Raw genomic sequence first — 22,707 nt, forward strand, 5'->3', positions numbered from 1 at the left:
ATATGTTCTCTGTATTCCCTCTATTTCAGCAATCTCTCCTGCTTTGAAGGGGGAAGTGAGTACTGAGCAGTACTCAAGACGGGACAACACAAGTGCCTTGAAGAGTACAACCATTGTGATGGGATCCCTGGATTTGAAAGTTCTCGTAATCCATCCTATCATTTTTCTGGCTGTCGCAATATTTGCTTGGTTATGCTCCTTAAACGTTAGGTCGTCCGACATTATTATTCCCAAATCCTTTACATGCTGTTTTCCTACTATGGGTACATTTGATTGTGTTTTGTACTCTGTATTATGTTTAAGGTCCTCATTTTTACCGTACCTGAGTACCTGGAATTTATCACTGTTAAACATCATGTTATTTTCTGATGCCCAGTCGAAAACTTTATTAATATCAGCTTGAAGTTTTTCAATGTCCTCAGCCGAGGTAATTTTCATACTGATTTTTGTGTCATCTGCAAAGGATGATACGAAGCTGTGACTTGTATTTTTGTCTATATCTGATATGAGAATAAGGAAAAGCAGTGGTGCAAGGATTGTACCCTGAGGTACAGAGCTTTTCACTGCACTTGGACTAGATTTTATATGGTTGACAGTTACTCGCTGAGTCCTGTTTGACAGAAAACTGAGTATCCAGCGTCCTACTTTACCGGTTATTCCCATTGACTTCATTTTGTGTGCTATCACGCCATGGTCACATTTATCGAAGGCCTTTGCGAAGTCCGTGTATATCACATCAGCATTCTGTTTCTCTTCTAATGCCTCAGTGACTTTGTCGTAGTGCTCAAGTAGCTGTGAGAGGCACGATCTTCCCGCTCGAAATCCATGTTGGCCTGGGTTATGAAGGTCATTGGTCTCCATGAAATTGGTGACCTGACTCCTAATCACTCTCTCAAATACTTTTATGATGTGCGATGTTAGTGCAACTGGTCTATAATTTTTTGCCAATGCTTTGCTCCCTCCCTTGTGTAGAGGGGCTATGTCTGCTACTTTAAGTGCATCTGGTATCTCCCCCGTGTCCAAGCTCTTCCTCCACACTATACTGAGTGCCTGTGCTACCGGCACTTTGCATTTCTTTATAAATATTGAATTCCATGAGTCTGGACCTGGGGCCGAGTGCATGGGCATGTTTTCAATTTCTTTTTCAAAATTTAGTGCGCTCGTGTTTATATCAGTTATATTTACCGGGGTTTGAATATCCCGCATAAAGAAAATGTCTGGATCTTCCACCTTCATGTTGTTTATTGGAGTGCTAAACATGTCCTCATGCTGCTTTTTTAGGATTTCACTAATTTCTTTGTCATCCTCCGTGTATGAACCTTCACTTGTACGAATAGGTCCAATACTGGCAGTGGTTTTTGCTTTTGATTTCGCATATGAGAAGAAATATTTTGGATTTTTCTTTATTTCCTGAATTGCTTTCTGTTCTAACTGCCTTTCTTCAGTTTCATATGAGTGTTTCAATTTCCGCTCGATTTCTTCAATCTCCCTATTTAAATTATTCCTTCTTTGACGGGAAATTCGTGTCTGCATAAGCAGTTCCGTTATTTTTTTCCTGCGTTTATAGTGTCGTCTGCGTTCTCTTTCTACGTTAGATCTCTTTCTGGCTTTCCTCAAAGGAACATGTTTCAGACAGACTTGATACGCTTCTGAAGTAAGTTTTTCTATTCCTTCTGTAGGACTTGTATTATTTAGAACAGTTCCCCATGGAATGTTTGTAAGTTCCCTGTTTATTATCTCCCAGTCTATCCTTTTATTATTAAAATTGAATTTACTGAATAGCCCCTCTCGCTTTATCAACGTTTTAGGTCTATTCTGAGTATTGATGGTCGTTTGCACTTCAATGAGTTTGTGATCTGAGTATGTGGTATCTGATATCGTAATGTCTCTGATAATGTCTTCATTGTTCGTAAAGACCAGATCTAGAATATTTTCATTTCTCGTTGGCTCCGATATCTGCTGATTGAGTGAAAATTTGTCACAGAATCTAAGTAGTTCTCTAATCTGTGGTTGGTTAGGTCCTGATAGATTTCCTGGTATAATATTATTGTTTGCTATTTTCCACCTGAGACTAGGCAAGTTGAAGTCACCTAGGAAAATAATATCAGGTATCGGGTTCTCCAAATTATCAAGGCTATTCTCTATTTTGCTTATCTGTTCTGTGAATTCCTCAGCCGTTGCATCTGGCGGTTTGTATATTAGTATAATCACTAAATTTATTTTCTCTATTTTTACTCCCAGTACCTCTACCACCTCATTTGTAACGTTTAGGAGCTCCGAGCATACAAGGTCTTCCCTAATATACAGACCCACTCCTCCATGTGACCTAATTTTCCTATCACACCTGTATAGGTTAAATCCTGGAATCCAGATCTCACTGTCCAACAATTCCCCTGCATGGGTTTCTGTGAAAGCTCCAAATACTGCATTTGACTCCGTGAGGAGGCCATTTATGAACTGTACTTTGTTGTTTGTTCTTGTTTTCAGTCCTTGTATGTTGGCAAAGATGAATGAGGTTACTCTATTAGTGATAGTTTGAATGGGAGACTTTTTCGGCACGTCCATTAATCGTGGACATAATGAGTTTGTTCTGACCAGTACTGATTGTTGTAGGGCAGTTTTCTGTCGTAGTTGTAGTTCCCTTTCGGTGGGTAATTGTATCTGTAATTCTGGAATGCCAGTGGATCTGGCATCCAGTTCCATACACTCTCCATGCTGCTCCTTTTGAATTCTCTGCCGGTCTGGTATAAAAAATTTATAGAGTTTCCTCCAAATTCATTATCCTGCTTGCCACTCTTTATGTAGCGTTCCGTGCCTTTCACGTGAAAGTGTGGGCAGCTAAGGTCATAGCATTTTCTGTCCTCCAGTGAGGTTTGGCACATGTCAGGATGGAAAAACCTACATATTGATCCAAATCTACACTCACCTTTCCTAAGCATATTTAAACATTTTTTGGGATGTTGGTAACTGCATTCTAATCCTTTCTTATTACCAGCATATCTATGTCTGCATATGCCCTTTGCATAAAATTTGCATAAGTCTGTCCTTCTGTTCTGAATTGCTCTATCGAGAACCGTCGTGGTGTCTGTACCTATCGAGCTGTCAGGTACACTTTCTAGTTTAATGTCATCTACATCCTGGCCTACTGAGTCAGAGTTTACAACTTCCTGAGTTTCAGCCTCAGTTTCATCCCTGACTATAGCCTCCGCCCCTTGTATATTAGAATTGTTGTTCCTTTCCCACTCCTTCTGAATGGCTGGTAGGCTTTCAATGAATGATGTTTTCCGTTCATGCGTCATGTTATCTAGAAGGTTTTCTAGAAGGATGGAACAGAGTGACGCCGCCACCAATAGGGTTATGGAACAGAGTGACGCCGCCTCCAATAGTGTTATAGAACAGAGTGACGCCGCCTCAAATAGTGTTATGGAACAGAGTGAAGCCGCCTCCAATAGTGTTATGGAACAGAGTGAAGCCGCCGCCGATAGTGTTATGGAACAGAGCGACGCCGCCTCCAATAGTGTTATAGAACAGAGTGACGCCGCCTCCAATAGTGTTATAGAACAGAGTGAAGCCGCCGCCGATAGTGTTATGGAACAGAGTGACACCGCCGCCTATAGTTTTATGGAACAGAGTGACGCCGCCACCAATAGTGTTATGGAACAGAATGTCGCCGCCACCAATAGTGTTATGGAACAGAGTGACGCCGCCACCAATAGTGTCATGAACAGAGTGACGCCGCGACCAATAGTGTCATGAACAGAGTGACGCCGCCACCAATAGTGTTATGGAACAGAGTGACGCCGCCACCAGTAGTGTTATGGAACAGAGTGACGCCGCCACCAATAGGGTTATGGAACAGAGTGACGCCGCCTCCAATAGTGTTATAGAACAGAGTGACGCCGCCTCAAATAGTGTTATGGAACAGAGTGAAGCCGCCACCAATAGTGTTATGGAACAGAGTGAAGCCGCCGCCGATAGTGTTATGGAACAGAGCGACGCCGCCTCCAATAGTGTTATAGAACAGAGTGACGCCGCCTCCAATAGTGTTATAGAACAGAGTGAAGCCGCCGCCGATAGTGTTATGGAACAGAGTAACGCCGCCTCCAATAGTGTTATAGAACAGAGTGATGCCGCCAGCAACAGTATTATGGAACAGAGTGACGCCGTCACCAAAAGTGTTATGGAACAGAGTGACGCCGCCACCAATAGTGTCATGAACAGAGTGACGCTGCCACCAATAGTGTCATGAACCGAGTGACGCCGCCACCAATAGTGACATGAACAGAGTGACGCCGCCACCAATAGTGTTATGGAACAGAGTGACGCCGCCGCCAATAGTGTTATGGAACAGAGTGACGCCGCGGCCAATAGCGTTATGGAACAGAGTGACGCCGCCACCAATAGTGTTATGGAACAGATTGACGCTGCCACCAATAGTGTTATGGATCAGAGTGACGCCGCCACCATTAGTGTCATGAACAAAGTGACGCCGCCACCAATAGTGTTATGGAACAGAGTGACGCCGCCGCTAATAGTGTTATGGAACAGAGTGACGCCGCCGCCAATATTGTGATGGAACAGAGTGACGCCGCCGCCAATAGTGTTATGGAACAGAGTAACGCCGCCGTCAATAGTGTCATGAACAGAATGTCGCCGCCACCAATAGTGTTATGGAACAGAGTGACGTCACCACCAATAGTGTTATGGAACAGAGTGACGCCGCCACCAATAGTGTTATGGAACAAAGTGACGCCGCCGCCAATAGTGTTATGGAACAGAGTGACGCGGCCACCAATAGTGCCATGAACAGAGTGACGCCGCCACCAATAGTGTTATGAAACAGAGTGACGCCACCAACAATAGTGTCATGAACAGTGTGACACCACTACCAATAGTGTTATGGAACAGAGTGACGCCACCACCAATAGTGTCAAGAACAGAGTGACGCTGCCACCAATAGTGTTATGGAACAGAGTGACGCCGCCACCAATAGTGTCATCAATAGAGTGACACCAGCGCCAATAGTGTTATGGAACAGAGTGAAGCCGCCAACAACAGTGTTATGGAACAGAGTGACGCCGCCACCCATAGTGTTATGGAACAGAGTTACGCTGCCACCAATAGTGTTATGGAACAGAGTGACGCTGCCACCAATAGTGTTATGGAACAGAGTGACGCCGCCACCAATACTGTCATGAACAGAGTGACACCACCACTAATAGTGTCATGAACAGAGTGATGCCGCCACCAATAGTGTTATGGAACAGAGTGACGCCGCCACCAGTAGTGTTATGGAACAGATTGACGCTGCCACCAATAGTGTTATGGATCAGAGTGACGCCGCAACCATTAGTGTCATGAACAAAGTGACGCCGCCACCAATAGTGTTATCGAACAGAGTGACGCCACCGATAATAGTGTTATGGAACAGAGTGACGCCGCCGCCAATATTGTGATGGAACAGAGTGACGCCGCCGCCAATAGTGTTATGGAACAGAGTAACGCCGCCGTCAATAGTGTCATGAACAGAATGTCGCCGCCACCAATAGTGTTATGGAACAGAGTGACGCCACCACCAATAGTGTTATGGAACAGAGTGACGCGGCCACCAATAGTGCCATGAACAGAGTGACGCCGCCACCAATAGTGTTATGGAACAGAGTGACGCCACCACCAATAGTGTCATGAACAGAGTGACACCACCACCAATAGTGTTATGGAACAGAGTGACGCCACCACCAATAGTGTCATGAACAGAGTGACGCTGCCACCAATAGTGTTATGGAACAGAGTGACGCCGCCACCAATAGTGTCATCAATAGAGTGACACCAGCGCCAATAGTGTTATGGAACAAGAGTGAAGCCGCCAACAACAGTGTTATGGAACAGAGTGACGCCGCCACCCATAGTGTTATGGAACAGAGTTACGCTGCCACCAATAGTGTCATGAACAGAGTAACGCCGCCATCAATAGTGTCATGAACAGAATGACGCTGCCACCAATAGTGCTATGGAACAGAGTGACGCCGCCACCAATAGTGTCATGAACAGAGTGACACCACCACTAATAGTGTCATGAACAGAGTGACGCCGCCACCAATAGTGTTATGGAACAGAGTGACGCCGCCACCAGTAGTGTTATGGAACAGAGTGACGCCGCCACCAATAGTGTCATGAACAGAGTGACGCCGCCACCAATAGGGTTATGGAACAGAGTGACACCGCCGCCTATAGTTTTATGGAACAGAGTGACGCCGCCACCAATAGTGTTATGGAACAGAGTGACACCGCCGCCTATAGTTTTATGGAACAGAGTGACGCCGCCACCCATAGTGTTATGGAACAGAGTGACGCCGCCACCAATAGTGTCATGAACAGAGTGACACCACCACTAATAGTGTCATGAACAGAGTGACGCCTCCACCAATAGTGTTATGGAACAGAGTGACGCCGCCACCAGTAGTGTTATGGAACAGAGTGACGCCGCCACCAGTAGTGTCATGAACAGAGTAACGCCGCCATCAATAGTGTCATGAACCGAGTGACGCTGCCACCAATAGTGTTATGGAACAGAGTGACGCCGCCACCAATAGTGTCATGAACAGAGTGACACCACCACTAATAGTGTCATGAACAGAGTGACGCCGCCACCAGTAGTGTTATGGAACAGAGTGACGCCGCCACCAATAGTGTTATGGAACAGAGTGACGCCGCCTCCAGTAGTGTCATGAACAGAGTGATGCCGCCACCAATAGGGTTATGGAACAGAGTGAAGCCGCCTCCAATAGTGTTATGGAACAGAGTGAAGCCGCCGCCGATAGTGTTATGGAACAGAGTGACGCCGCCTCCAATAGTGTTATAGAACAGAGTGACGCCGCCTCCAATAGTGTTATAGAACAGAGTGAAGCCCCCGCCGATAGTGTTATGGAACAGAGTGATGCCGCCTCCAATAGTGTTATAGAACAGAGTGATGCCGCCAGCAACAGTATTATGGAACAGAGTGACGCCGTCACCAAAAGTGTTATGGAACAGAGTGACGCCGCCACCAATAGTGTCATGAACAGAGTGACGCCGCCACCAATAGGGTTATGGAACAGAGTGACGCCGCCTCCAATAGTGTTATAGAACAGAGTGACGCCGCCTCAAATAGTGTTATGGAACAGAGTGAAGCCGCCTCCAATAGTGTTATGGAACAGAGTGAAGCCGCCGCCGATAATGTTATGGAACAGAGTGACGCCGCCTCCAATAGTGTTATAGAACAGAGTGACGCCGCCTCCAGTAGTCTTATAGAACAGAGTGAAGCCGCCGCCGATAGTGTTATGGAACAGAGTGACGCCGTCTCCAACAGTGTTATGGAACAGAGTGACGCTGCCACCAGAAGTGTTATGGAACAGAATGTCGCCGCCACCAATAGTGTTATGGAACAGAGTGACGCCGCCACTAATAGTGTTATGGAACAGAATGTCGCCGCCACCAATAGTGTTATGGATCAGAGTGACGCCGCCACCAATAGTGTCATGAACAGAGTGACGCCGCGACCAATAGTGTCATGAACAGAGTGACGCCGCCACCAATAGTGTCATGAACAGAGTGACGCCGCCGCCAATAGTGTTATGGAACACAATGACGCCACCACGAATGGTGTCATGTACAGATTGACGCCGCCATCAATAGTGTTATGGAACAGAGTGACGCCGCCACCAATAGTGTTATGGAACAGAGTGACTTCGGCACCAATAGTGTTATGGAACAGTGACGCCGCCGCTTATAGTGTTATGGAATAGAGTGACGCCGCCGCCAATAGTGTTATGGAACACATGACGCCACCACGAATGGTGTCATGTACAGATTGACGCCGCCATCAATAGTGTTATGGAACAGAGTGACGCCGCCACCAATAGTGTTATGGAGCAGAGTGACACAACCACCAATAGTGTCATGAACAGAGTGACGCCGCCTCTAATAGTGTCATGAACAGAGTGACTCCGCTACCAATAGTGTCATAAACAAAGTGACACCGCCACCAATAGTGTCATGAAAAAGTGACGCCGTCACCAATAGTGTCAACAATAGAGGGACACCGCCACCAATAGTGTCAACAATAGAGTGACACCGCCACCAATAGTGTCATGAACAAAGTGACGCCCTCACCAGTAGTGTTATGGAACAGAGTGACGCCGCCGCTTATAGTGTCATGAACAGAGTGACGCCGCCACCAATAGTGTTATTGAACAGACTGACGCCGCCACCAATAGTGTCATGAACAGAGTGACGCCACCGCCAATAGTGTCATGAACAGAGTGACACTATTCGTGGTGGCGTCACTCTGTTCCATAACACTGTTGGTGGCGGCGTCACTCTGTTATTGACACTATTGGCGGCGGCTTCACTCCGTTCATGACACTATTGGTGGCGGCGTCACTCTGTTCATGACAGTATTGGTGGCGGCGTCACTCTGTTCCATAACACTATTTGTGGCGGTGTCACTCTGTTCATGACACTATTGGTGGCGGCGTCACTCTGTTCATGACACTATTGGTGTCGGTGTCACTCTGTTCATGACACTATTTGTGGCGGCGTCACTCTATTCATGGCACTATTGGTGTCGGTGTCACTCTGTTCATGACACTATTGGTGGCGGCGTCAATCTGTTCATGGCACTATTGGTGGCGGCGTCACTCTGTTCATGACACTATATGTGGCGGCTTCACTCTGTTCATGACACTATTGGTGACTGCGTCACCCTGTTCATGACACTATTGGTGGCGGCGTCACTCTCTTCATGACACTATTGGTGACAGCTTCACTCTCTTCATGACACTTATCTCTGCCGGCGTCACTCTGTTTGTGACTTAATTAATTGCAGCGTCACTCTACTCGTGACACCAGCGGTGGCGGCGTCACACTGTTCATGGCACTATTAGTGGCGGCGTATCTCTGTTTATGACACAAATAGTGACGATGTCACACTCTTAAAGACACCATCGGGGACATGGTTACTGTGTTAACGACACCAGTTTTGGCGCAGTCACGATCATTGACACAGGAGATAGCGGCATTACTCTCTTCACTGGAACAGTGGCAGTGTCCTCGCTTTCTCATAGACTTCAGCGGCGTCACAGTCTTCATAACGCCAGTGATGGCGGCATCATTCTTGTCGTGACAACAGCTGCGGCGGTGTGTCTGTCTCTCTTCCTGGCACCATTGATGCTACCGTCAATCTCCTATTGACACCAGTGTTGGCGTGACAGAGGATGTAAGGATGCGACAATAGCGTTGATGGCGTGGCAATAGTGGAGGAGACGTGCCATCATTAGTGTCAACTTTAACATAAGAAGAGGCCGCCGACACATGACATTGCGAGGTCTAGACTAGGTCACGTGTGATTTGTTTCATATAAATTAACCTGATGAGGTGATAATTCCCAGTCATCGGCCAAACATTAGTGAGAACAGTCATCACTATAGTGTCAACAGTTTTATATTTAAGTGATATCCTACAGATATTTCAGTCATGACTACAGGTGAGCATTATTTATATTTATGTTAATTAAGAAGTGAATTTTGCCAACATTTAGTTATGTGGTTGATTGTTATTGCATATGTGTATATGTAACAGTAGGCATCCGTCAATCCCGTGGGGTTATGAAGTTGTGCCCTGGGTGTCTAGGTGTTGTAGTCTAGTTGGATGCAGCGCCTGCTGTGGCTGTGAAGGCCAACCCGAGAATGACAGTCTCGACTACAGCGAGCGCAAATAAACGCCGAAGCGGGTGCGTCTGACAGTGGTCGAGACCTTCTCTGAAATCTATTACCCTCCGCCTGCCTCTTTAGTTTATCCTCGAATTGCTGGAGTCCCTTTTGCACTTTACATCTCCAGGCAGATCTGTCCGCAGCTGCTGCCTCCCAAGTGTTGATGTCGATGTTCATCTGCTTGAGGTCCCGTTTGCAGGCATCTTTGAAACACAGCTGAGGTCTTCCGGTGGGTCTCCTTCCTGATGCCAGTTCTCCATACAAGAGGTCCTTTGGTATGCGGCCATCGACCATGCGTGTGACACGTCCCAGCCATCGCATGCGTCTCTGTTTCAGGAGAGTGAACATTGAAGGGACTCCTGTTCTTTCGAGTACAGTGTTGTTGGTGACGTGGTCTTTCCCCGTGATGTCAAGGATGCATCTCAGGTTCCGCATGTGAAAGGTATTAAGCCGTCTCTCCTGGCGAGAGCGCAGGGTCCAGGATTCCGAGCCGTAGAGAAGTGTACTCACCACACATGTCATGTAGACTTGTGCCTTGGTGTGTACTGTCAGTTTGGTATTTTCCCAAACGCGCTTTGTGAGCCTGGCCAGTGTTGTTGCGGCCTTCCCGATACGCCTGTTGAGCTCAGTGACCAGGGAAAGGGTGTCTGAGATTGTGGAACCCAGGTACACAAACTCGTGAACTGCCTCCAGCACATTGTCTGCTATATTTGTACAGGGTAGCTCATTGACATCTTGTCCCATCACCTGTGTCTTCTTCAGACTGATCGTCAGGCCGAATGCAGAACAAGCTGCGTCAAAGCGGTTGAGTAGCTCCTGCAGGCCTTCTGCTGTGTGTGGTGATCGCTGCGTCGTCGGCGAAGATGAACTTCCTTAGGATTCGCATCTGTACTTTTGTCTTTGCTCGGAGTCTGGATAGATTATAGAGCTTTCCATCAGATCTTGTACGGAGATAGATGCCTTCTGTGGTTGTTCCAAAGGCATCCTTGACGAGGATCGCGAAGAAGATGCCGAACAGGGTTGGAACAAGAACACACCCCTTTTTAACACCACTGTTAATGTTGAATGGTTCAGAACTTGAGCCGTCGTACACGACTGTCCCCTTCATGTCCTTGTGGAACGATTGTATCATGCTGAGTAGGATGGGTGGACAGCCAATTTTGGCCAAGATCTTGAAGAGTCCGTCCCTACTCACGAGGTCGAAGGCCTTTGTAAGGTCAATAAAGGCAATGTACAAGGCTTTTCTCTGCTCCCTGCACTTTTCTTGAAGCTGTCTCAGGGAGAACACCATGTCAGTGGTCGACCTCTCTGCTCGGAAACCACACTGTGACTCGGGGTACACTCTTTCGGCAAGAATCTGAAGCCTGACCAGACGACCCTAGCGAAGAGTTTGCCAACGACGCTGAGGAGGGATTTGCCGCGATAGTTGTTTACATCGCTTCTGTCACCTTTATTTTTGTAGAGAGTGATGATGTTTGCATCTCTCATGTCTAGTGGCAACGAGCCCTCCCTCCAGCACTGGCACAGAAGTTCATGAAGCTCAGATTTAAGTGTTCCACGAGCGTACTTGTGAACTTCAGGAGGAATCCTGTCGTCTCCTGGGGCCTTCCCTGAGGAAAGTGAATCCACTGCTTTCTCAACTTCTTCCACAGTTGGTTCAAGATCAAGTTCTTCCATGATGGGCAGGCATTCAATTGCATCCAAAGCCTCTACGCTGACCAAGTTCTCTCTGGAGTGGAGTTCGGAGTAATGTTCCACCCAGCGATTCATCTGTTGATCACGGTCTTTAATGATCTCTCCAGTGGCTGACTTTAGAGGAGCCGTCCGGTTTTGTGTAGGGCCTGTTGCCTGTTTGATCTATTCGTACATGCCTCTTATGTTGCCGACAGTGGCCACAGTCTGGATGCTGGAACAGAGTCGAAGCCAGTAATCGTTAGCACAACGCCTCGCAGTTTGTTGAACTCTACTGCGGGCAGTACGGAGGGCCTGAAGGTTCCTTTCTGAGGGCAGGTTCTTGTACGATGAGAGAGCTCGTCTCTTTTCCTCTACGAGGGGTAACAGTTCCTCTGCACTGGCCTCCAACCAATCTGCTAACTTGTTCTGCCTCTTACCGAAGGTGGACATGGCAGTGTTGAAAATAGTGCCCCTGAGATGTAACCACCTCTCACTTGCGCTATCGCAGGATGGAACAGGAAGGGCATTTACCAGCGCTGCAGTGAATTCCTCCACCTTGTGAAGGTCACGGGTCTTGTTTACGTTAGTGCGTGGTCTTCCCTCCTTCTTTGCTCTGTGGATTTTCCGGGGCTGGAACTTTACTATGCAAACGACGAGAGAGTGGTCGGTGTCACAATCTGCGCTCTGGAAGCTGCGGGTCAGTTTGACATTTCTCAGATTGTTACGCCCCCTAAGCACCAGGTCGAGTTGGTGCCAATGCTTAGACTTGGGATGTCTCCAGGAAATCTTATGCTGGGGCTTGGTGTCGAAGAAGGAATTGGTGATGCAGAGATCATGACGGCAGCAGAACTCCAGGAGGCGCTGCCCACTCTTATTCATCTTCCCAAATCCAAACTGGCCCAGGCAGGAAGGCCAAGAGTTGTGATCCAACTCTTGCATTAAAATCTCCCAGGAGGAAGACTGGCTCTTGTTGAGCTATATCTCTGAGAGCTAGGCCGACGTCATCATAGAACTTGTCCTTCGCTTCGGTAGAGGAAGTCAGTGTTGGTGCATAGGCATTGATGAGGCTGACCATCCTACTGCTGTATGAAGCTGAAGTTTGATGATCCTTGCAGACCCCTCCATAGGCGGTACTATGGACCCTAACAACCTGTTCCTGATGGCAAAGCCAACGCCATGCTCCCTTACCTCTTCTGGTGGTTTGCCCTGCCAGAAGTAGGTAAAGTCCTTCTCCCGTATGCTGCCGGTTGCGGGCAGACGTGTCTCCTGCAGGGCGACTATGTCCATCTGGAGCCTGCGCAGTTCATTGTTGATCACAGCTGTCTTGCGGGCGTCGTTCACTTCCAGTAGACTTTCCGAGAGACCCGGTGTCATGGTCCTTACATTCCATGTGCCCAGTTTGAGAGCTGGGTGGCTCTGTGTTTGTTTTCTTTTGCCTGGTGCATGGGTTGACGATCCGCTTATTGGATTGTGGCCTAAGCCCCACACACCCAGTGGAGCAGGCGGACTGTGGCGGGACAGAACCTTCTTGGCTGGGGACTGCCCAGCTTGAGGCGGGCGGTAGCTGTCCTATGAAATCGGATGATTTCTCCCACCGACGGAAGCAACCCCTGGCGCCCTACTCTACGCCAATTGAGTGGCAGGCTTATCACCGGTAACTGTCACTTCCCGTGTTGAGCCATCGCCAAGGCAACGCTGGAGTATCCTCTCCAGGGCACAGGCCTGGGCAGTAATTATGGAGGATCAGCTGTTGCCCATGCAGAAGATCCACCCTCTCCACGCCACCGATGTGATCCAAGGGAAGGGCAGGCGCCGATATGCTTGGCACAAGTGTCGTCGCAGGAGTTGCCAGAATGTAGCTGTAAACAGCTGCAAACTGCCTTAGGGACTCCGACTCCGGATTTTTCCTCAGGGTTGACTCCCGAAGTCTTTCCCATGAGTGGGTTTAGCCACAAGACAGCAGAGGGTTGAACTCGGGGTTTTCCTTCCCCTCGATGAGCTGCCTTTCCAGGCTAACGAGACCCATCTGCACGAAGCAATTGGTTTTAAGGCGGCAGAGATCTGCCTTCGCCCGTTCTCCTGTTGGTAGAAGCAGTTCCGCCAGACCTAGGGGCTAAGCCACACGTGCAGGCCAGGAGCTGGACTTGGTTGTCAGAGGCTATTTGAGACACAAGCCATCAAGGGCACTTTACAGGCTGTGGGAGCTTATCTCTACAACCCTTCCCCCCCGGCTATAACAACAACCATATGTGTATATATATGTGTATATATATATATATATATATATATATATATATATATATATATATATATATATATATATATATATATATATATATATATATATATATATATGAATGAAAACTCACACCCCAGAAGTGACTCGAACTCATACTCCCAGAAGCAACGCAACTGGTAACTACAGGGCGCCTTAATCCGCTTGACCATCACGGCCGTCAAAAGGAAGTGATAGCCGAGGCTATTTGAGCCACTTCCCCGACGGCAACTCGGATGGTAATCTTGGGCATAGCATTTCACCAAATCACCTCATTCTTTGGGGCACACGTGAGGAACACAAATGCGAACAAGCCTGAATGGTCCCCAGGACTATATGCGAATGAAAACTCACACCCCAGAAGTGACTCGAACCCATACTCCCAGAAGCAACGCAACTGGTAACTACAGGGCGCCTTAATCCGCTTGACCATCACGGCCGTCAAAAGGAAGTGATAGCCGAGGCTATTTGAGCCACTTCCCCGAGGGCAACTCGGATGGTAATCTTGGGCATAGCATTTCACCAAATCACCTCATTCTTTGGGGCACACGTGAGGAACACAAATGCGAACAAGCCTGAATGGTCCCCAGGACTATATGCGAATGAAAACTCACACCCCAGAAGTGACTCGAACCCATACTCCCAGAAGCAATGCAACTGGTAACTACAGGGCGCCTTAATCCGCTTGACCATCACGGCCGTCAAAAGGAAGTGATAGCCGAGGCTATTTGAGCCACTTCACTAGTTACCAGTTGCGTTGCTTCTGGGAGTATGGGTTCGAGTCACTTCTGGGGTGTGAGTTTTCATTCGCATATAGTCCTGGGGACCATTCAGGCTTGTTCGCATTTGTGTTCCTCACGTGTGCCCCAAAGAATGAGGTGATTTGGTGAAATGCTATGCCCAAGATTACCATCCGAGTTGCCGTCGGGGAAGTGGCTCAAATAGCCTCGGCTATCACTTCCTTTTGACGGCCGTGATGGTCAAGCGGATTAAGGCGCCCTGTAGTTACCAGTTGCGTTGCTTCTGGGAGTATGGGTTCGAGTCACTTCTGGGGTGTGAGTTTTCATTCGCATATAGTCCTGGGGACCATTCAGGCTTGTTCGCATATATATATATATATATATATATATATATATATATATATATATATATATATATATTAGTATATTTTGGTAGCTGTCTTTCCTGTAGACATATATTATTAAATATGACCGAAAAAGTAAGATTAATAATTCTAACACGAATTTTCTCAATCTTTCGTACATTTCTTTTCACTGTTGGAGGTAAATCAAAAATCAATTCTCCAAAATTCATTTTTATTTCTAGTCTGACGCGACACGAGCGCGTTTCGTAAAACTTATTACATTTTGAAAGACTTTAGTTCACAAATACACAACTGAATAGAACTTACGCATCTCCGATTTTATATCTACCTTTGAGTGAGGTGGAAGGGGTGATGTGGCATTAACACAAGACAGAACAAGATGTGGCATTAATAGGGTATTAATTTCATCAACACAAGACAGAACAAGATGGTATTAATAGGGTATTAATTTCATCAACACAAGACAGAAAACGAAACAATGGATATTGAATAGAAGTGTTCGTAGAAAGCCTATTGGTCCATATTTCTTGATGCTTCTATATTGGAGCGGAGTCTTGAGGTGGGTAGAATTCTACCCACCTCAAGACTCAGCTCCAATATAGAAGCATCAAGAAATATGGACCAATAGGCTTTCTACAAACACTTCTATTCAATATCCATTGTTTCGTGTTCTGTCTTGTGTTGATGAAATTAACACCCTATTAATACCATCTTGTTCTGTCTTGTGTTGATGAAATTAATACCCTATTAATGCCACATCTTGTTCTGTCTTGTGTTAATGCCACATCACCCCTTCCACCTCACTCAAAGGTAGATATAAAATCGGAGATGCGTAAGTTCTATTCAGTTGTGTATTTGTGAACTAAAGTCTTTGAAAATGTAATAAGTTTTACGAAACGCGCTCGTGTCGCGTCAGACTAGAAATAAAAATGAATTTTGGAGAATTGATTTTTGATTTACCTCCAACAGTGAAAAGAAATGTACGAAAGATTGAGAAAATTCGTGTTAGAATTATTAATCTTACTTTTTCGGTCATATTTAATAATATATATATATATATATATATATATATATATATATATATATATATATATATATATATATATATATATATATATATGTATATATATATATATATATATATATATATATATATATATATATATATATATATATATATGTCGTACCTAGTAGCCAGAACGCACTTTTTGGCCTACTATGCAAGGCCCGATTTGCCTAATAAGCCAAGTTTTCCTGAATTAATATATTTTCTCTAATTTTTTTCTTTTGAAATGATAAAGCTACCCATTTCATTATGTATGAGGTCAACTTTTTTTTATTGGAGTTAAAATTAACATAGATATATTACCGAACCTAACCAACCCTACCTAACCTAACCTAACCTATCTTTATAGGTTAGGTTAGGTTAGGTAGCCGAAAAAGTTAGGTTAGGTTAGGTTAGGTAGGTTAGGTAGCCGAAAAACAATTAATTCATGAAAACTTGGCTTATTAGGCAAATCGGGCCTTGCATAGTAGGCTGAGAAGTGCGTTCTGGCTATTAGGTACGACATATATATATATATATATATATATATATATATATATATATATATATATATATATATATATATATATATATATATATATATATATATATATATATATGTCGTACCTAGTAACCAGAACGCACTTCTCAGCCTACTATGCAAGGTTCGATTTGCATAATAAGCCAAGTTTTAATGAATTAATGTTTTTTCGACTACCTAACCTACCTAACCTAACCTAACCTAACTTTTTCGGCTACCTAACCTAACCTAACCTATAAAGAGAGGTTAGGTTAGGTTAGGTAGGGTTGGTTAGGTTCGGTCATATATCTATGTTAATTTTAACTCCAATAAAAAAAATTGACCTCATACATAATGAAATGGGTAGCTTTATCATTTCATAAAACAAAAATTAGAGAAAATATATTAATTCAGGAAAACTTGGCTTATTAGGCAAATCGGGCCCTGCATAGTAGGTTGAGAAGTGCGTTCTGGCTACTAGGTACGACATTATATATATATATATATATATATATATATATATATATATATATATATATATATATATATATATATATATATATATATATATATGTCGTACCTAATAGCCAGAATGCACTTCTCAGCCTACTATGCAAGGCCCGATTTGCCTAATAAGCCAAGTTTTCATGAATTAATTGTTTTTCGGCAACCTAACCTACCTAACCTAACCTAACCTAACTTTTTCGGCTACCTAACCTAACCTAACCAATAAAGATAGGTTAGGTTAGGTTAGGTAGGGTTGGTTAGGTTCGGTCATATATCTACGTTAATTTTAACTCCAATAAAAAAAAAATTACCTCATACATAATGAAATGGGTAGCTTTATCTTTTCATAAGAAAAAAATTAGAGAAAATATAATAATTCAGGAAAACTTGGCTTATTAGACAAATCGGGCCTTGCATAGTAGGCTGAGAAGTGCGTTCTGGCTACTAGGTACGACATATATATATATATATATATATATATATATATATATATATATATATATATATATATATATATATATATATATATATATATATATATATATATATATATATATATATATATATATATATATATATATATATATATATATATATATATATATATATATATATATATATATATATAATATGTGTGTGTGTGTGTGTGTAAAGTTGATATAATAATTCACTAATTATTTTTGTTTCACTAATGACAGCATGGTCTGGGTGTCTGAAATTTTAAGTTTTGTTAACAAATCAACAATCTGTATTTATATTTCAGAAGTTATTATTTAATTTTGGAATATTTGCAATTCAATTTACAATTATTTTTGTGAGAAAATAAGTAGGATCCAAGAGAAGGATTAGAATCCTTTTACTCCCAGGCAACGCATTGGACCACAACTCAACGACGTGATCAAAGCAGTGGGAATCCTCCTCGTGGCTCCTATCTTCTCTGGATCATCACGTTAATATGGTTTTATTTGTTATAAATAAATTATACTGTTTTGGTTAAAAAAAATAAACAAAGGATGTTGTCTAATAAATTAATGGTAAACAGGAGGCGGCAACAACAACCAATGCAGAGGGTACAAGTCTCAGTTGACGAAGCACTTGGTCGACATCATTGCTTCAGCTCCTTTGGGTAAGTGCAAATTATTCTTTTGAATTATTTTTTTCTGAACTTACTATAGATAGGCAAGTTAATTATGAGGAGTGAGCACAAACTCGTGTTACTTTTATGTACTTGGGAAAGATACAAGGAAAACAAGCTTGGACATGAGAATGGAGGGAAGAAACGATGGCCAACCACTTGAACCATTGGGGGATCGAACGTCAACCTTACAAAGAGCGGAGTCACCTCTCTACTCACCTGTCTTTGGCATAGTAGCAGTAGAGGTAAACATATTAGGGATAAATTAACAATTAGCAATGACTACAGAACTCATTTACCAGCATACTCTTTGATGAAGTTTATTAAAGACTAATGTGTATTGTATAAGACATAAAGTTATAATTCGTTGGTTGGAGTGTGGTTGTTACTCTTGTTTTACCAGAGTAATGACCTAAACTAACACACTACTTACTAATCTTAACAAGAGTTATGATTAGTAACATTTTAACATTTAGTGAGTAACATCTTAAAACTTAACCATATACAATTATAATTTCATGAGGTAATAATAATCCTGAACGAAGTATACCTTGTTAAGAAGGGTTCACGTAGTCACTTTACATGACAACAAGAATATACTGACAGAACTCTCGGAATGTTTACACTTAGACCTTCTGAGTGACAAATTAATTAGACTGTTTAGACACCTGTAAGTAAAGAGTGTGTGCTGAGCAAGGAGTGTGGTCCCGTTTGTTCTTGTAGGAATTCTTTATTGCTGTGTGAACGACCACGGGAATTAATAGTACAGAATATGGGTTTATACAAGAACGATATTTACAGGTTGTGTGTCTACACATGAGGCAGTGAATGAGCTCATGAAACGGTCGCCCTCCTGCATAAGAGACGTGCCTTTATCTCGTGTGAGGAAGCGAGTTGGAGACCTGCTTCACCGCAGTCGTCTCATCATAGCTGCTCCAGAAACCTTCAACCAAGGATTCCGACGACGTTTTCGTCTGGCTTTTCCACATGCTGCAGCCTCCACAAGTCAACAGCAGCAGGCACCTCTTCCTGCTGCCTCCACAAGTCAACAGCAGCAGGCACCTCCTTCTGCTGCCTCCACAAGTCAACAGCAGCAGGTACCTCCTTTTGCTGCCTCCACAAGTCAACAGCAGCAGGCACCTCTTCCTGCTCGACATCCAGCGTTCAACAAGTAAGTCAATTACCAAAAGTATTTCTTAATGATGAATATAAGTTTCTAGAATGTAACTGTTAACTGTATTGTTATCAGCTTTCCATAGATCTTGACTGCTTATGTTGAATATATTTCTCTGTAAATATGTTGAATCGTGACCAGGTACAAGTTCTCTACATTCTTCGTAACGATACTTTCAGACCAAGCAGGATATTGAATGTACCTCCCAGCCTGTCTCAAGTGTTCACATCACCGCCGCCGCCTACCACTGGCCCGTCTCACCTGTCTACACCGGCTCCGCCTACTACTGGACCGTCTCACCTGTCTACACCGGCTCCGCCTACTACTAGACCGTCTCACCTGTCTACACCGGCTCCGCCTACTACTGGACCGTCTCACCTGTCTACACCGGCTCCGCCTACCACTGGCCCGTCTCACCTGTCTACACCGGCTCTGCCTACCACTGGCCCGTCTCACCTGTCTACACCGTCGCCGCCTACTACTGGACCGTCTCACCTGTCTACACCGGCTCCGCCTACTACTGGACCGTCTCACCTGTCTACACCGGCTCCGCCTACTACTAGACCGTCACAAGTGTCCACACTGGGGCCGTTAACAAGTTGGCCTGCCGTCCCTCGTCAACCTCCCCCAGCCATCCACAATCAACTCAGACAAATATTACCTAAGCCTCCTGTCCCCTCTACCCAACCCAAAAGGCCCAAGTACAACACGTTAGTATTATCTCCTTCTTCCCATACACCGGGACCTCCCACTCACTATACAACAGTGGCTCTCACCAATCAAACACAAGCACCCACAAACTATATTACGCCATTACTACCCATACATTATAAAACACTGGCTTCCCCCCAGTATACAGCGATGATCAACACCGACTATACACAAGTGCCCCACGCCTACCATACCTCAGTGACCCCCACACACTATACACCATCTTCATCCGTTCACTATACTGCAGTGCATGCACCGGTCCCTCCAATCCAGCACACGCCAGTGCCTCCCTTCCAGCATACACCGGTGCCTCCCTTCCAGCATACACCAGTGACTCCCTTCCAGCATACACCGGTGCCTCCCTTCCAGCATACACCGGTGACTCCCTTCCAGCATACACCAGTAACTCCCTTCCAGCATACACCAGTAACTCCCTTCCAGCATACACCGGTGCCTCCCTTCCAGCATACACCGATGCCTCCCTTCCAGCATACACCGATGCCTCCCTTCCAGCATACACCGATGCCTCCCTTCCAGCATACACCGGTGCCTGCCATCCATCATTCAACAGGGCCTCCGGTCCAGTACACTGTAGTGCCTCAGGTCTGCTACACACCTGTGTCACAAGCTAAATATTCATCAGTTAATCATGACCAACATAAGCCAGAGCTCCCCGCCAGCGTTATGACAGTGCCAAAAGTACATCATATGACAGTGCCTCAAGAACGCAATATTAGAGTGCCTCAAGAACGCAATATGACAGTGCCTCAAGAACGCAATATTAGAGTGCCTCAGGAACGCAATATGACAGTGCCTCAGGAACGCAATATTAGAGTGCCTCAAGAACGCAATATTAGAGTGCCTCAAGAACGCAATATTAGAGTGCCTCAAGAACGCAATATTAGAGTGCCTCAAGAACGCAATATTAGAGTGCCTCAAGAACGCAATATGACAGTGCGTCAAGAACGCAATATTAGAGTGCCTCAAGAACGCAATATTAGAGTGCCTCAAGAACGCAATATTAGAGTGCCTCAAGAACGCAATATGACAGTGCCTCAAGAATGCCATATAGCAATACCTCACGAGCCCCACATGACAGTGCCAACAGAGCCCTACGTGACAGGTTCTCAAAAGTCCCACATGACAGTGCCCCAAAATTTCCAAATGACAGTGCCTCAAGAGCCTTACATGACAGTGCCTAAAAATACGCACTTGATCGTGTCTCAGGATCACCAAATGACGGTGCCTCAAGAGCCCCAAATGAGAGTGCCTCAAGAGCCCCAAACGACAATGCCTCAAGAGCTTCACATGGCAGTGCCACAAGAGCTCCACATGACAGTGGATCAAGAGCCCCACATGACAGTGCCCCATGAGGTCCACATGACAGTGCCACAAGAGCTCCACATGACAGTGGATCAAGAGCCCCACATGACAGTGCCCCATGAGGTCCACATGACAGTGGATCAAGAGCCCCACATGACAGTGCCCCATGAGGTCCACATGACAGTGGATCAAGAGCCCCACATGACAGTGCCCCATGAGGTCCACATGACAGTGGATCAAGAGCCCCACATGACAGTGCCACAAGAGCTCCACATAACAGTGCCACAAGAGCCCCAAATGACGGTGCCTCAAGAGCCCCAAATGACGGTGTCTCAAGAGCCCCAAATGACAGTAACTCAAGAGCTCCACATGAGAGTCCCTCATGAACACAATAGGACAGTGCCTAACCCACCCCGAAGACTAAAGCCATACTCACGTTGTGCACCGAAGGCTTCCGTCAATCACTCAACAATGGTTCCCGTCCACTGTTCACCGGCGACTCCTGTCCGCCATTCACAAGGGGCGTCTGTCAACCGTACGCCAGTGCCTCCTGTCCACTATACAAATGTTCCACACGTCCAGTATAGGCCAGTATCAGCTGTCCAGTATCCAGAAGTGTCTTATGTTCAGTCTATGCGAGTACCAGCCGTCCACGATACAGAAGTGCCACCCGTCCACTCTACGACAGTGCCTCTTACTCAAAAGAGAGAATTGCCTCCCGTCCACTGTATGGTAGAGCCTCGAGCTCAAAATACAGAAGTGTCGCCCGTCCACTCAGAGACAGTGTCTCCTTCTAAGCATACAGATGTGCTATCCGTCCACACTAGGACAGTGTCTCCAGTCCAAAATACAGAAGTGCCACCCGTCCACTATTGGACAGTGTCTCCTGCCAAGAATACGGAAGTGTCACCCGTCCACTCAAAAACAGTGTCTGCTGCCAAGAATAGGGAAGTGTCACCCGTCCACTCTAGAGCAGTGCCACCTGTCCACTATAGAGAAGCGTCATCCACCCACAACTCACACAACACCTATAACACCAATAACACACACAACACCCACCACGCATCTACAACACCCATAACACCCACAACACTAGCTGAAGAACATGAAGGCTCGATCATGGAAGCTGAGATAATGAGAGGTGGTCGTATTGAACCATGGTTCGTGTCCCATCTCTTGCTTAACTCCGAAAATCTTGATCAATACTGCAGTGATGACAGTGATTAATCTCGATCTTTTTGGTTATCAAAAAAGCAGTGTCCACAATTCAGAAAGTTCAGACACAAAGCAATCTTCAGCTATCATGCTTCCTTGTTTCATTAGTGAAGACGCCTTCATTGTCTTATAAATATTAGGTTTGGCAAAAATGCTGAAATAACAGACAGTTGTAGTGATTTGTAGACTCACCGCTGTAGTGTTAATTTCTTCCCTGAAATTCATTTAAGAAAATTAATATAAATATTAATTTCATATTTAAGAAATTATGGGG

At 45.1% G+C, this 22,707-nt stretch overlaps 1 protein-coding gene across 1 annotated transcript; it reads left to right on the plus strand.

Annotated features, from left to right (window-relative positions):
- The first annotated feature begins 20,417 nt into the window (after positions 1-20,417).
- On the plus strand, positions 20,418-22,445 carry LOC138365913 (proteoglycan 4-like). Its single transcript, XM_069326626.1, has one exon. The coding sequence runs from the start codon at positions 20,418-20,420 to the stop codon at positions 22,443-22,445; it is 2,028 nt and encodes a 675-aa protein (XP_069182727.1).
- Positions 22,446-22,707: the final 262 nt, after the last annotated feature.

This window comes from Procambarus clarkii, chromosome 18 (assembly GCF_040958095.1).
Source record: "Procambarus clarkii isolate CNS0578487 chromosome 18, FALCON_Pclarkii_2.0, whole genome shotgun sequence".
In the NCBI taxonomy this organism is placed as follows: Eukaryota; Metazoa; Arthropoda; class Malacostraca; order Decapoda; family Cambaridae; genus Procambarus; species Procambarus clarkii.

Coding starts and splice junctions, on each gene's coding strand:
- LOC138365913 (XM_069326626.1), top strand. CDS start 20,418: ATGCCTCCCTTCCAGCATACACCGGTGCCTGCCATCCATCATTCAACA.